Here is a 14,593-nt window from a genome sequence, read left to right on the forward strand (position 1 = left end):
GGCTAGGTCAGCTGGTCCCTGTGAATGCAGAGTCTGGAAGATAACTCAAAGACCAGTCTTAGGTTTTACAATAGAGATCTTATCTATATAAGCTATTGGGGAAGTCACAAATCTTATGCTAGTCAACGATATGTGACTCCTAAGCAGTATCAATTAATTATAGGGAGGCAAGTTAGGGAGCAGCTAGGCAAGCTGGTGGTTGTTATTATTTTAATTATGCCTATACCTCTGCAGAGTTCAGGCCCCTACCACAGTTCCCACCTTGTGGCCCTTTTTTAATTTTATGAAGGCCAGTTTCAAAATAATTTGATAAAGTTTTATTGAAAGCCAAATTTGAGGATCAACCAAGGAAGGAAGACATACCAACAAAGTTGTACATGTTCCAAAGTCAGTTAAAGCTGGAATGCTTTTATAAGAAAGTTTAGAAGGAAGGGTGACTCATCATATCAGAGTTGTCTTTTTTCATTGGAAGGTACAACACAGAGGTTATGATCATTACAGATGAAAGCATACAGGCTAAAATGGTTTATGTACAGAGAATCAGTAAACCTTAATGATTCAGAAACAAATTGACAAAACTTTATGATTTAAAAACAAATCAGTGTCCTTTTCAATGTCATTAGGTTATGTATTAATCAGTACATCAACAGTTTGAGGAACACATGATAAGATTTGAGGGACTCAGAAGAAGGTTCTTTATGAAGGGAGGGACAGGATGTAAGCCATGAATCATAAGACCTTCCCCAGGCAGTCAGAACATAGTTTATTCTTTAAGTGTAGGGATGTATCACTTTTTTTTTTGAAGTTTTAGAATATTATGGGGGTACAAACACTTTGGTCACATAAATTGCCTTTGCACCAACGTATTAATATCACTTAACTTTCCCCTGCCAAGGCCTTAGGTCTTGTTTATGATTTGGTATATTATTGCCACAAACAATCATTCTGTCAGTCTTATGATCTCTATTTTAACATTAAAGCTGGTCAGTTGTTGAGTCTAAACTGCAAAAGGGAAGGGATATAATGAGGTGTGTCTGATTTTCCATTCTGTCATGGCCAGAAACTCAGTTTTTAAGCCTTCTCTGGGGTCCGCGTGGGTCCCCCTGACCAGGAGGGGGTCCATTCAGTCATTTGGGGGGCTTAAGATTTTATTTTTTGTTTATAGCGGTATAGCCTACTATATACCTAGACTATATATTACACTCTATTGCTCCTAGACTGCTAACCTGTACCACATAGTACTGTACTGAATTACTGTAGACAGTTGTGACACAGATCATCACTAGGTGATAGGAATTTTTTGTCTCCATTATAATCTTATGGGACCAACATTGTATATGTAGTCTATCAATTGACCAAAATGTCATTATACAACACGTAACTGTTCATACATATGTATGTCGTCCTTTCCAAGACAGTGGAAATGCTGTGCAAAACTAACTCAGCTACTTTTATTTCACTTCCTAATGTATCCACTTTCTACCAGTACTTTCTACCAGTGGCTTATATGTGTAAGAAAGACTGAAAGGGAAAGGAATTAAATTAACCCTATCTTTTCCTTTCCCACTGCGTCATCATTTTCAGTGTAAGTGGTCGTCTGATCTTGGGCAGTAACACAAGTCAGAAGGGATATGATAGAGTGCCTTGGTCATTTGTATTTCTTAGGATATGCAGTTACCTTCTTTTTTGCATTTGAACCAAGTACTGGAAAATATGGCCTCTCAGTGCTTCCACTTGCCTTATTCTTGCTTTGAGTCTCACTGAACTTCCATGTATGGTAGGTCCACCAGAATTTTGTGGTTATGGGTGTCTTAACTGCTATATGTGAATGCGGGCAAGGAACTGTGGATATACATATTATGAATATCTTCTCTGCTTATGTGTATGTTCCATTGTCCTATGAACTTCAATTACAAAACACAAATTCAAAGATAAAATTATTAAGAATTTCAAGATAGTGACAGCACAGCATTAAACCAAATGTGGGGCCTGAGCTCTGTTAAAGAAAAATTATTAATGACATTTGTTAAGGACAGTAAGGGAAACTTTATTCAAGGGACTACTGTGATAGCATTTGCAGTAGGGGACAGAGACTGGGCTCAACTCAGAACCAAGGACAAGTGGGAATTTATAGCAAAGGAGCAGGATTGGGGCTCAGTGGATGGAAAATTACTAAGAGGAAGCATCAAGGGCAGGGGGATTCTTGCTAGACAGACTCCACAGTATTCTTGCTGCAGGCAGGCTGGGGTGATAAGCTATTGGGGATGGGGGAGTAAGAATTTGATCAGATTTTTGATAATCTGACTCAGTAGGATTCTTGCTAAAACTGAACTAAATGGGGCCAGGAGAGAGCCCAAGGTTGAGGCCTAGTCAGAAAGAGGATTCATAGGAACCCACCTCAGGTTTGGTCAAGGGGAGATTCTTTGTCAGCTCAGGACGCTACATTCTGTGCAGGTTGTGTGTCTATGAAGCTAGCCCTGGATGCTAGTGAAATATGACAGAAGTGGATACTAAGAGCAGTGTTAGAGGAAAAAGAAGATATATCAAGCAATAAAGAAATTTGAAGAATAGCAGAAATTAAGTATGAAAGTAGAATGGGACAGAGCCATGTATTAATAATTTATTCTAACTGTGTATTATGCATTAAAAGTATGCATTTAACTAGTGCTTTATTTAATACCTCAAAGTATAAAGCAGTATAGTCTTATGTATTAAGTACCAGAATTTTAATTTCAGAAAATAAGCTGAGCTACTTTTCTCTCGAAAACTGTTTGCCTTAGCATTTGGCAGCTGCCAAGTAAGAAATTCATATACTAGAAAGGTGGAATCCACGGCAGACTAGAGTCATTATTATTCTTTAGAGCCCCTGAAATTATTCTAATGCTAGTAGATTTTTCAATCCAAATTTCCGTATTCTTGTATAAATCAAGCTAATAAAAATGTTATTCATTTAATTCTTTGTAAATTGGCATTGGTAAGGGAAACTAGTAAGCTAGGTTCATTTTCTTAAGGCAGTATGAATAGTTTTGCATGCTTTTAATGGCTTTTTTTTTTTTTTTTTTGAGACAGAGTCTCCCTCTGTTGCCCGGGCTAGAGTGCTGTGGCGTCAAGCTCACAGCAACCTCAAACTCCTGGGCTTAAGCAATCCTTCTGCCTCAGCCTCCCAAGTAGCTGGGACTACAGGCATGTGCCACCATGCCCGGCTAATTTCTTTCTATATATATTTTTAGTTGTCCATATAATTTCTTTCTATTTTTAGTAGAGACGGGGTCTTGCACTTGCTCAGGCTGGTCTTGAACTCCTGAGCTCAAACAATCCGCCCGCCTTGACCTCCCAGAGTGCTAGGATTACAGGCATGAGCCACCGCGCCGGGCCTTAATGACTTTTTAATCACCTTTATTGATGTACAATTTACATACATAAAATGCATGCATTTTAAGTGTACATTTTGATGAGTTTTGACAAATTTGTACACTCATGGTACCATCACCACCACCACAATCTTTGGAATATAACCAATATCTAGAAGACTTTTTTCATGCTTTTCTTTCTGGTTTTCCCCCAACCCACCTACCTCCAGTTTAGAGTGGCAAATATATGGACTCATCCAGTATGTATCTTTTGTGTCTGACTTCTTCCACCGAACATAACAGTTTGGAGATTTATTCATGTTGTTGGATTTATGATTAGTTCATTCCTTTTTATTGTGGAGTATGCACCATAATTTCATTATATGAAAATGCTATATTTTTACCCATTTACCTGTTGATGGATATTTGGGTTGTTTCCAATTTTGAGCTATTATAAATAAAGTTGCTGTGAATACACGTACAAGTGCCTGTCTGGACATGTTTTTGTATCTTTTGGGTAAATACCTAGGAGTTGGATTTCTGGGTCATATGGTAAGTGTGTTTTTAACTTTGTAAGAAACTGCCAAGCTGTTTTCCAAAGTGATTGTGCCATATTGCATTCCCACTCGCAATGTGGGAGAGTTTCAGTTCCTTCACACTCCTGCCAATACTTACGTGGTCCATGTTTTTATCATTATCCTTTCCAATGGAGGTATAGTTGTATCTCTTTGTGGTTTTAATTGCATTTCCTTGATGATTTGATGATGTTGAGCATCTTTTAATGTGCTTTATTGGACTTTTTATTTTCTGTACAGTGTCTGGTGAGATCTTTTGCTCCCTCCTTCCTTTTTTAAAATAAACAAGAATTTTTTTTTAAGACCAGAAAAATAAGATTAATGGTATTGAGCATATTTTTGTGTGCATGTTGGCCATTTTTATGTCTTTGTGGATGAAGTGTTCATTTTGCCCATTTTTTTGAAGGACAAGAAATACTCTAAATGAAATTATGAAAAAACAAATGAAAACAATGGCTTCATCCCAACTGTTAGTTTAGTTCCCAGAATCAAAAAGTAGGACTCCAATTCTGAGGAAGGATTATTTTTTTCTGATTTCTGAATGTATTTAGCCAAGTAATATGATTAAGTCATACTTATGTATTTATTGAATAAACCACTTTTGTTGAAAAATTTAACAAAATTTGAATTTTTCTTGAAAAGTATGTGTGTTTTTTAAATTCATAGACAAAAATGATTTTTTTTCCTCCTTGGTTATGCTTAGTTTTTCTGCAATTATAGCTTTTTACATTTACAAAACAGGACTAAAGAAGAGATGTAGTGTATTTCTTATTTTTTAGGGATGTTATTTTCTTTAGAATCTGAGTATATGGATCATTGATTATTTCCCTCCATAGGTGCAATTAAATGAGTATTGATATAATGGTTTAGAGCTTACAAAGGGAAATTTTATAAATAGATAATTGGATGGTTCTACAAAGCCTAGGCAGGTAGCAGAAATGGTACATAGATTCTTTGGTTAGGTGGAGTTCTTTTTTTAGTTGTCCTTTACTTTTTATTTTTACTGTGAAATATAATGTGCGTACCAAAAATGAATAAAAGATAAACAGTTTAATGAATTACTCATTAAATTTAATATTTTTTAAGGCAAATATACTCATTTAACCACCACCCACTATTTTTACAAAATAGAAAACTACTCCAGAAATTCTCATGTGCCTTTGCAGTCACAACCTTTGCAAACAATAACCCTTTAAAGGTAACCACTTCCCTAACTTGCAAGAAAGGTATCTACTTTCGTATTTTTGTTGGATGGTATTGCCATCTAAGTATGTATCCCTAAATATTTTTTAGAAAGTTTTGTTATCTAAGTATGTATGTATCCCTAAATACTGAGTTTAGGTTTTATTTTGCCTGGTTTGAATGTTGTTGTTTACTCTTGCTTCTATTCTGTTAACCAAAGAAATCTAATTCGTACTTAAATGTTGTAGAAATTAAATTTTTTTTTACATTATTAATTTGGGGAAAAGAGATTGCTGACTTCTGCTCTAGGATATTTTTAGTTAGCAAAATTATAATAAAGCCAACCATAAAATAAGTATTTTCACAGAGAAGCCAAATTGTCCTCATTTAGAGCCTCACTACTGGAAGAATCAATAAAATTACCAATGGTTTGTTATTTTCCAACAAAATTTTTTTTTTTTTTTTTTGAGACAGAGCCTCACTCTGTTGCCCGGGCTAGAGTGCTGGGGTGTCAGCCTAGCTCACAGCAACCTCAAACTCCTGGGCTCAAGCAATCCTACTGCCTCAGCCTCCTGAGTAGCTGGGACTACAGGCATACGCCACCATGCCTGACTAATTTTTCTGTATATTTTTTTTAGTTGTCCAGCTAATTTCTTTCTATTTTTTTTTAGCAGAGATGGGGTCTCGCTCTTGCTCAGGCTGGTCTCAAACTCCTGAGCTCAAATGATCCGCCTGCCTCGGCCTCCCAGAGTGCTAGGATTACAGGTGTGAGCCACCGCGCCCGGCCCCAACAAAAATTCTTATTTGGTCTGAGTGAACAGAAAAATGGCCTTTTCCACAGTTGAATATTTTCATATTTAAAATTATTAAAATTACCATTGGGATGATGATTTCTCAGATAATTTAGTAATTAAGTAAGTCATATAGTTTTTCCATTAGACTAAAATTATATTTAATATATTTTTAAAATTTTATATGTATTTTTATTTGGTCATTCAGAATTTTAAGTTGTATAGTTGTAAAACTCTATAAAGAATAGTCTAATAGTCTTTTAACATTTTGTCACATTTGCCATTTCTCAGTGTCTTTATATGTTAGTACATGTATGTAGGTGGGTATCACATGTATACATGTATAAATACACATGTACATACTCATTTTGGGGGGAACCATTTGAAAATAAGTTACAGACATCATGGCATTTCACCTCTAAATACTTCAGCCTGCATTTCTGAAGAACAATGACATTCTTTTATGTAACAGTAACTATACACTATTTAAAAAGTTAACAGTAATTTCATGTCTTCATCTACTATAAAGTCCACAATCAAAATTCCCTAAATCTTCCCAAAATGTCTTTTTTAAAAAAATCTAAAATTTAAAAAATTGAGGATCAAATTGAGGTTCATGCATTGTATTTGGCTATTATGCCCCATTAGTTTCTTAATCTAAAATAGCTCCCCCTGCTCTGCCCTTTCCCATTTAACCATGACACTGATATTTGAAGAGTCTAGGCCACTTGTCCTGTAGAATGTCCCACATTCTATATTTTTATGATTTCCTGGGTTTGCCCTTATGATTAGTTTCATGTTACATTTTTGGCAGGAATACTTCCTACCTGATGTCATGTACTTCTTATTGCATATATCACGGGATACATAATTTCTGCTTGTTCCACTGTCCTGTGTTTGATCACTTGGTTAAGGTGGTACCTGCTAGATCTCGCTATTCTAAAGGTACCTTTTCCTCTTTGTAACTAATAATCATCTCTGAACTCAATTATCTGTTTGCATCATGCTGATACCTAGGTCTAGCACTGCTGGAAAAAATAGTACAAAATAGGATATTTGTGGCATTATAAATTTATGATTGTTAATCTCACTGGGATTCCTTAACTGTAAGATAATCTTACTGTGTCTCTCTAGTAAGCTTGTGTTCTTCCTCTTCACAATGATTATTTGAAAGCTTTTGTCTTTTCAAACCCATTTTCCCTTACCTTTCCTATCACTTTTAAGATGTGATCTTGGTTCCTTCTCCTTCTTGGAAGAAGGAAAGGGGTGCCCCTTCTCCTATCATAAAGTAGTATAATGGAGCAGTTAAGAGTGCTGGCAATAGAATCGAGAGTGTATGGTTCAGGATCCCACTTTCACTACTGACTTGTTTTACTGTGGCCTTAGATATTAATCATTTTACATTGGTCTCCTCAACTGCAGAAGAAGAATAATTATATTAGGATTAATACTTCATAGAGTAGTTGTGAGGATTAAATGAAGTAAAACATTGTAAAATGCTTAGCATAGTGCCTGGTATATTGTACATGTTCAATAAATATTAGCTTTTATTATGCTATTTCTTAGGTACCTTACTGTGTTAATTATCTTGCCTTCTGTATTTTCTACTTTTCTCACTCTTTTTACCTCTTTCCACAAGTGCTTAAACTAACATAAATTTTTCCTGTCTTAAACTAACGAACCGATAACTAAAAACCCTTTCCTTCATCTCACATTTATTTTCAGCTCTTGTCTTATCTCTCATTTTCATAGCCATAGTTCTCAACTACCTACGTTTGCTATATTCCTTTTTCTAACTTTCCCATTCACTCATTTGTTATATTCTGGTTTCTGCTCCCACCATTATACTAAACTACCACTGGCAAAGTCATCATTACCTGTCTAAATTCATTTTTTACTTCCCTTTATCATTAGTGCTTCCACTTTTTTCTTCATAAGGATCAGAATCATCTTTTAAATGTAGCTCTGATCTCACTGTTCCCTTGTTAAAACTAATGTATTTCTATTATTGTTGGCATAAAGTCTCAAGCCCTTAATATATTAGTACATATGTCCTGCCTAACTGCCCATTCTTGTACATATTTCCTCTTCACTCTAAGCACTTAAGCCAGGTAAGTTCTTTAATTTCCTTGAACAAGCTTTACTCGTATCAGAGCATTTGCATTTTGTTCATTTTCTGGACCTTTCTTTATTTTTCTCTTGTTTGCTTTGGATAGTGCCTATCCTTCTTTGAGATTTCAGCTCAAAGGTCATATTCTAGTAAAACCTTCCCTGATCTTGTTCAGAAGAAGTGTGACATCTGTATTTCTCCTTCATATCACTTACTAGAATTGTAATTAAATAATGAATTGGTTTATTCTTCTCTGGAGTGCGAGTTCCATGAAGGCAAGAACTCTTACCTTGTTTGTTGCTGAATCTCCAGATCTTACTAGCGCAGTTGTTTTGCTAGAAGATGTTCAGTAAGTGTTTGTTGAATGAATTATTATTGATTCATAGAAATGTCACTCATCTCTTTATTGTTTAATAATAATTTTAAAACCAATAGCTTAAACTTTTTTTTTTTTAAATTCAACATATTTGGAGTTTCAGTGCATTCTATGGAAGTTCCCTGAGGACTTCACTCTCCTCCTTCTAGATGGTCTGGGGATATAGCCTCAAGTGGCTGCAGGACACAGACAAGTGATTTTTTTTTTTTTGAGATCTCTTATTTTATCTTGAAGATACACGAGCATTTGCTTTCTGTTTCTTAATATTTTTGTGTTTGTTAAACAAAAAGTGCCTAAAACAGCTTACCAGGTAGTGAAACACTTCTGAACATTTCTCAGTTCTTTCAGCCATTCCTCATTTGACATTTAGGTGTACTTGGTAGCCTGTTCATACCACTGCAGAAACTATATTCCATGGTTCCAGAACTGAACATAGTTTTTCAAATACTGTTAGCACAAAGATGTATTGAATGAGCAGATGGGCAAAACGTGATAAGGCAAAAAGCTGAGACTGCTTGCATTTATGTCTTTTGAAATTGGTATAGGTCCAGTAAATGTTTTAAATTGACCTACTTTAGAAATAAGGTAAAATTAGATATGTATCTCAGGACTGTAGAGGCTTAAGACTGTAATTACGTGCTGTTGAATCCTTAGTTTTAATAATGTTTTCTGAATTGACAAATGCTAAAACAAAAACACAGTTGTTAGTGTAGAAAGTAGTTGCATTTGTGATGAGATCTGCAAGTGCATATTGTCCTTCCACTAACTTTGTGAATAAGCATGGATGGGTTGTCAGGAATCCATCAGCTGTACCCGTGTGTGATGACAGTTGTAGTATACTTGACAGAATTCTGAAGAAAATCCCAACTTAGGTGAAATAGACTTTACTTTTTAATGTAAATAAAGAGTAATGTAAAAAATTTGAGAATGGTTAGGCATTTTTTTTTTTTTACTTATGATATTTATTATAAACTCCAATTGTTTGAAGAACTGAAATTTAGAATTCCTGGAGATAATTCATTTGTTACAGTTTGTTATAAATTCACATATTATACAATGTTTGGTACCCTATGTATTAATTATTTATGTGTGTAACAGGCAACCCAAAGTTATGTTGACGAATGTCTTATGGACGGATTTAGGACGAAAATTCAGAAAGACCCTACCTAGAAATGATGCTAATTTATGTGATGCCAACAAGGTGCAATCAGACTCATTGCCTTCGACATCTGTTGACAGCCTAGAGACATGTCAAAAATTAGAACCTCTTCACCAAAGCCTTAATTTATCTGAAAGGTATGTTGTTCAGTATTGATTTTGTTCAACTTACCATATTTGAAATAATATAAATCCAATACTCTTAAAGATAAGATTGTTGGAAATGATCTTGAAGAAGATCTGCATATACAGGTGGTGTACCCCACTCTAAAGGAAATTTTAAAGCTGCCAGTCTTAATTTACAAACTTAGATAATGGTTCTACACTTCATTAAGCAGATTGACATGGAATTATATTTGAAAACAAGTATTATTAGTATGTTTAACTTACTCACTTTTAATAATTTGATTCATGTATACATCTTTGTAGGGATTTTTTAATGATAAAATGAAGAGACATATATACACATATATTATGTGAGTATACATACATATTTGTGTGTATTTTCTGCATCTTTTTATTTTTTAAAGAATTTCATTATTTATTTATTTTATATTTTCTGCATCTTTAACATCCTTTTATATGTTATCTAATCTAGATCCTCACCATATTTGACTTTGTGAGCTTTCTTGTATTTTAAGGACATTTTTTAAAAAAAGAAGATGATGTTATATTGCCTACAGGTTTTTAGTATTAGTAAATATTTAGTAGTAAATACTCAGTTTAATTTTGAAAACTAACAAGACCAATTTTTTTGTGTTTTTTGGAAGAATCATATATGGAGTTTGGGACTGAAAACTAGGAATTAGCTCTAGGAATTTGTGGTCTATAACAATATCTTTTCTACATTTCTACTTACAGTTTTAGCCCTTAAATGTATATTTTTGGAAGAAGGTACTTTGTTTTCAATTAGAATAACATGCCATTAGCTAGAGAGAACTTTGGTTTTATGGTCTGTAATCTGAATGGCAGATATAAGTGCTTTAAGCCAAGACTCAGATAAAAACTACTAACTTTCAACACAGTTATTTTTAAACTAAAAGTAGAACTCTTATCAAAATATCTGAACATAGTATATTAATACATTAATTTTGATAAGGGATACTTCTTTTAGAAAGATTAAATCATAAAAGGGTAAGTTTAATGAGACATTCCTTACTAGATCATACCTTATAGTGTAAATTTAACTTTCTAAAACAATGTAAATCTTGGAGTCAGACAAATTATTATCAGTAATTTATGAAGCATCTTGCTCTCATACTTCAGGATTCTGTTAATAGCAGCTTTCCTCCTTAGTACAGGTGAACTAATCCCTTACTGTGCTGACAGATCTAAATAACGGGACTAGTTAACAGAATGACACTTCTAATATCTTTGACTATTATGGAAGGAAGCTTTAACACTTCTCTAAATAATAGGAGTCTCATCAGTCTCATCCCGTGACTGGCCTTTTTCCAGTTAGAACAATGTGGTGTTCTGTTCTCTCAGAAGACTGGTTTTTCCCATCAGGAATTGTTAGCACCTAGATTATGTGTTCATGAAATTTAAATATAACATGAAGTAAAGAGTCCCAATAAGATTCTAATTTGAGTTTTGCTTTGATTTTTTGTCTGTTTTTCCTCTTCAGTGATTGGGATGGACCACCAGCTAGTCCAGACCTCTTTCCTAAGTTCCAGATGTCCTAAACTTAACTTGTTCCAAAGCGAGAGTATTATCTTTTCTCAAACCATGCCTATTTTTGTATCCCCTCCCTATATGAGTGAATGACTCCCCATATATAAATAAGAACTTGGAAATTGTCCTTGACTTCTGTTTTTTCCTTATCCATTATATTTAATCATTTACCATGTATAGTTATTTTTACCCCTAAATATGTCTTAAAATGGTTTCTTTTCCATCTTTATTGGCAGTGCCTCAGTTCAAGCTCTAGTAAGTTTGTGCCTTCATTACTAGGACAGTAACTTTATTAGGTTTCCTGTGCATTGTCTTTTTCTTCTTGGTTTATTCCTTATATTGTTGTCGAAGTATTCATTCTAAAAGACAGATCTTACTTGTCACTCACTAATTTAACATTTTTCTGTAGCTCCACATAATCTTCAGGTTAAACTCCTTATTGTGGTACACAAGGCCCTTATGATCTAACCTTTTTTATCTCTAGCCTTGTGTCTGTCTACTCCTTCATATTCACAGCGTGCTTCAGACTTAGGGAACTATTGGTAGCTCACTGTATAATGTATATGTATAGTGTACATGTGTAACGTATACATATAATGTATAATGCTATTTTATACATCTTGTTTGTTCTCTTGTCTTGGAAACAATCCTGTATTTTTTTTCTTCTTACTGATTTCTTTTGGTCTCAAATATTGAGCTCATATGTCATCTTTTTTGGATTCCGCCTCAAGTCCACATTTTATCTCTTTCTTTGTCTTGCTAAACAGCCTGTTTATATATCACAGCACTCATCACACCATATTGTGATTTGTAGTTTTTCTGCCTCCCTGACAGTAAATTTCATGAGGTTAGGGACTATATTTTATTTTCTATTTTTCCTTTTTTCCTCCTGTAGTACTGGGTATATACTAAATGCTCAATAAATGTTTGCTGGATAAGATATTGCTTCTCCCCAGAGTTACATCTCCACACTCTTTGTCTGAAATATATTTTTCTCCATCAGAACAAATTATGTGCTCTGTAATTTTGGTGACAACCGGGGAAAGAGAAATTACAAGCATCAAATTAGGAAATTGGAGAACTCTTTTGGATATAGCTTCGGATAGATGTTTTCTGTCTGAGGCTTGTTATCTCCAATCAGAGACTTAAACTTACTTCAGTCTTTGCTTAACTTTGACGATGAGGCCTTTTGTCTTATTTTCATTTTTACCTAGTTAGGACTTAATGATTTCAGAAAGATAAGAGAGAGAAATTTTTTTTTTTTTGCTTTTAAATTTTTTCTTAAAGTTTAACTATTGAGTAAATTAAAATTACTCATTCAATTCCAGAAATGATACTTTGTTAGGCATTTTATTTGTATTCTAGGATCTAAAGGTAGTGAACTAATTATTTTGCTTTTTATTTGAGGGCAGTTTGGCCTTTTGTTTTTTGATAAGATTGAGAAGAAAATTGGAAAATGTGTCATCCAAATCAATCTTGTTAAATAATACATAAAAGTGTCAAGAGTTTTAGAAATATCCTAGCGGTATGTCGAATACACATTTAAGCTTTAAAAATATGTAAACCCCATTTTAGTATAGGTTTTATCAATATATGCGGTTCACATCTATTTCTGTGGAAGAAAATTTCCAGACATTATAAGCCTTGTTCAGTGGGCAAGAAAGAACCTAGCAGGACACACATACAAGACTTTTGAGAAGATAAACTATCTTCTGCTTTCATCAGTTGGCACCAGAGCTTCATCAGTTGGCATTAGAGAAATATGAAGACAGTGTACCAGTATTCCATTAAGAAGAGTTAGCTCCTTGGTAATTGGAATTTCCCTAAATATACTTATTCATCTTTTTCTTAAATTTACATGTGTTTGAAGTTTAAAAAATTGTGTATTACAGATATTGTAATGGTAAAACTTTTTGTACACTACAGTATTCCTATCACCTTAAGATGTTTATAAGCCAGTAGTCTTCTAGCTGAGTGATAATTTAGTCATGTAAAATTTAGCTTAATAAAAGAGTAAATTTAGAAAATCTGTAAATGTCTTTAAGAAGGTTATCAAAAATTAAATTTTTTTTACATACCTTTAAGATGCTAATTTAGAAGGTATATTTTAAATTATATCATCTGGGACAAGCATTTTTACGAGGCCCCTCTTAAAATGTCACATAGTAGCATAATTTTAGAAAGGCATTAGCCATTATAGCTAAATGAAAACTAAATTAGCAGTGTAATTTTTTCTTTATTGCTTTATTAGCAGATATAATTATGTTATCTTTCAATTAAATCTTCATTTCTTTAAAAATTTGCTCTTGACATGGAGTTATATATTAATAGCTCTTATCAGGTTTTCAAAGTTTCTCCCTCATTTATTAAATTATTTGAATTTCACAGCTACCTTGCTACTTAAATAGGGAAGGAACTTACAATTTGTAAGAAAATTAAGAATCAGAGAGAATAATCATGCAGAGACACTATCAGAAAATGGCATTACTTCTAAGGCCAGTATACTTTCTGCTACATCTTATTATTAATACATTTCAAAATTTGTTTCTGCTTTGGTTTAGTATATTTATGATATTTTGAAGTGTGATTTCATAATATTAGTGGGTAAAGTCAAGCAAATTCTATTTTATTTTACTTACTGATACTGTTTACATACTTAAGAAAAAAATTGGATACGCTCTGTGAAGTGACAACTTTTAGTCCTTCCTTTCAGATTAAGATAGTGTGAGAGATGCAGTATATATTTCAATTCCATGTGAAAATTCAGACGTTTTTGAAGTGCTGGCTAGCCCTGGAATATCCAGGCTAGTGCTAATTTATATAGTTGTCCTCCAAAAGATAGCTTAAGGATTATAAATTTAATTATCACTTTACAAATTTGTATTCTGTTAGGCTGTCAAGCAAAACTCTTTGTTTCCTCAAGGTACCCAAATTGGATAAGTTGCTAATATTTGATGAAAGGTGTTTGGTCTATGGCTATGTGTTATGAAGAGCTAGGTGTACTGTAGTCACTGCTAACTATTCAATTATACACTTGTAATTTAATTTTCTTTTTTAGACATGGGGACTCACCCTGTTGCTTAGGCTGGAGTGCAGTGGTGTGATCATAGCTCACTGCAGCTTCAAACTCCTGGCCTCAAGTGATCTTCTGGCATCAGCCTCCTTGAGTCCCTGGGGTTATAGCTTTGAGCCATTGAGCCCGGCTCACTTATCCACTTTTCTAAGAAGATACTATTTTCTTCGAGATTTCAGAGCATAATAAGTTATGATAAGCACTATTTGAAACGGAAGTTTATAACTTTGAGCAAGACTTTAATAATATGGAAATTGAAGTGAATTTTCATTTTTTTGTGTACTTACTATGTTCCAGGAATTGT

General features: G+C 33.9%; 1 protein-coding gene across 4 annotated transcripts in view; it reads left to right on the top strand.

The window, feature by feature from the left end:
• SENP7 (SUMO specific peptidase 7) overlaps positions 1-14,593 on the top strand; it is a 130,748-nt gene that overhangs the window by 50,488 nt on the left and 65,667 nt on the right. For 2 of the 4 annotated variants that reach the window (XM_045540385.1, XM_045540386.1), the window contains exon 5: positions 9,483-9,680. The exons of the other annotated variants lie outside the window; for them this stretch is intronic. In XM_045540385.1, coding sequence (XP_045396341.1) covers positions 9,483-9,680 — 198 coding nt within the window. The remainder of the gene's footprint in view (positions 1-9,482; positions 9,681-14,593) is intronic. 4 annotated transcript variants of the gene reach the window in all.

This window comes from Lemur catta, chromosome 1, assembly GCF_020740605.2.
Source record: "Lemur catta isolate mLemCat1 chromosome 1, mLemCat1.pri, whole genome shotgun sequence".
In the NCBI taxonomy this organism is placed as follows: domain Eukaryota; kingdom Metazoa; phylum Chordata; class Mammalia; order Primates; family Lemuridae; genus Lemur; species Lemur catta.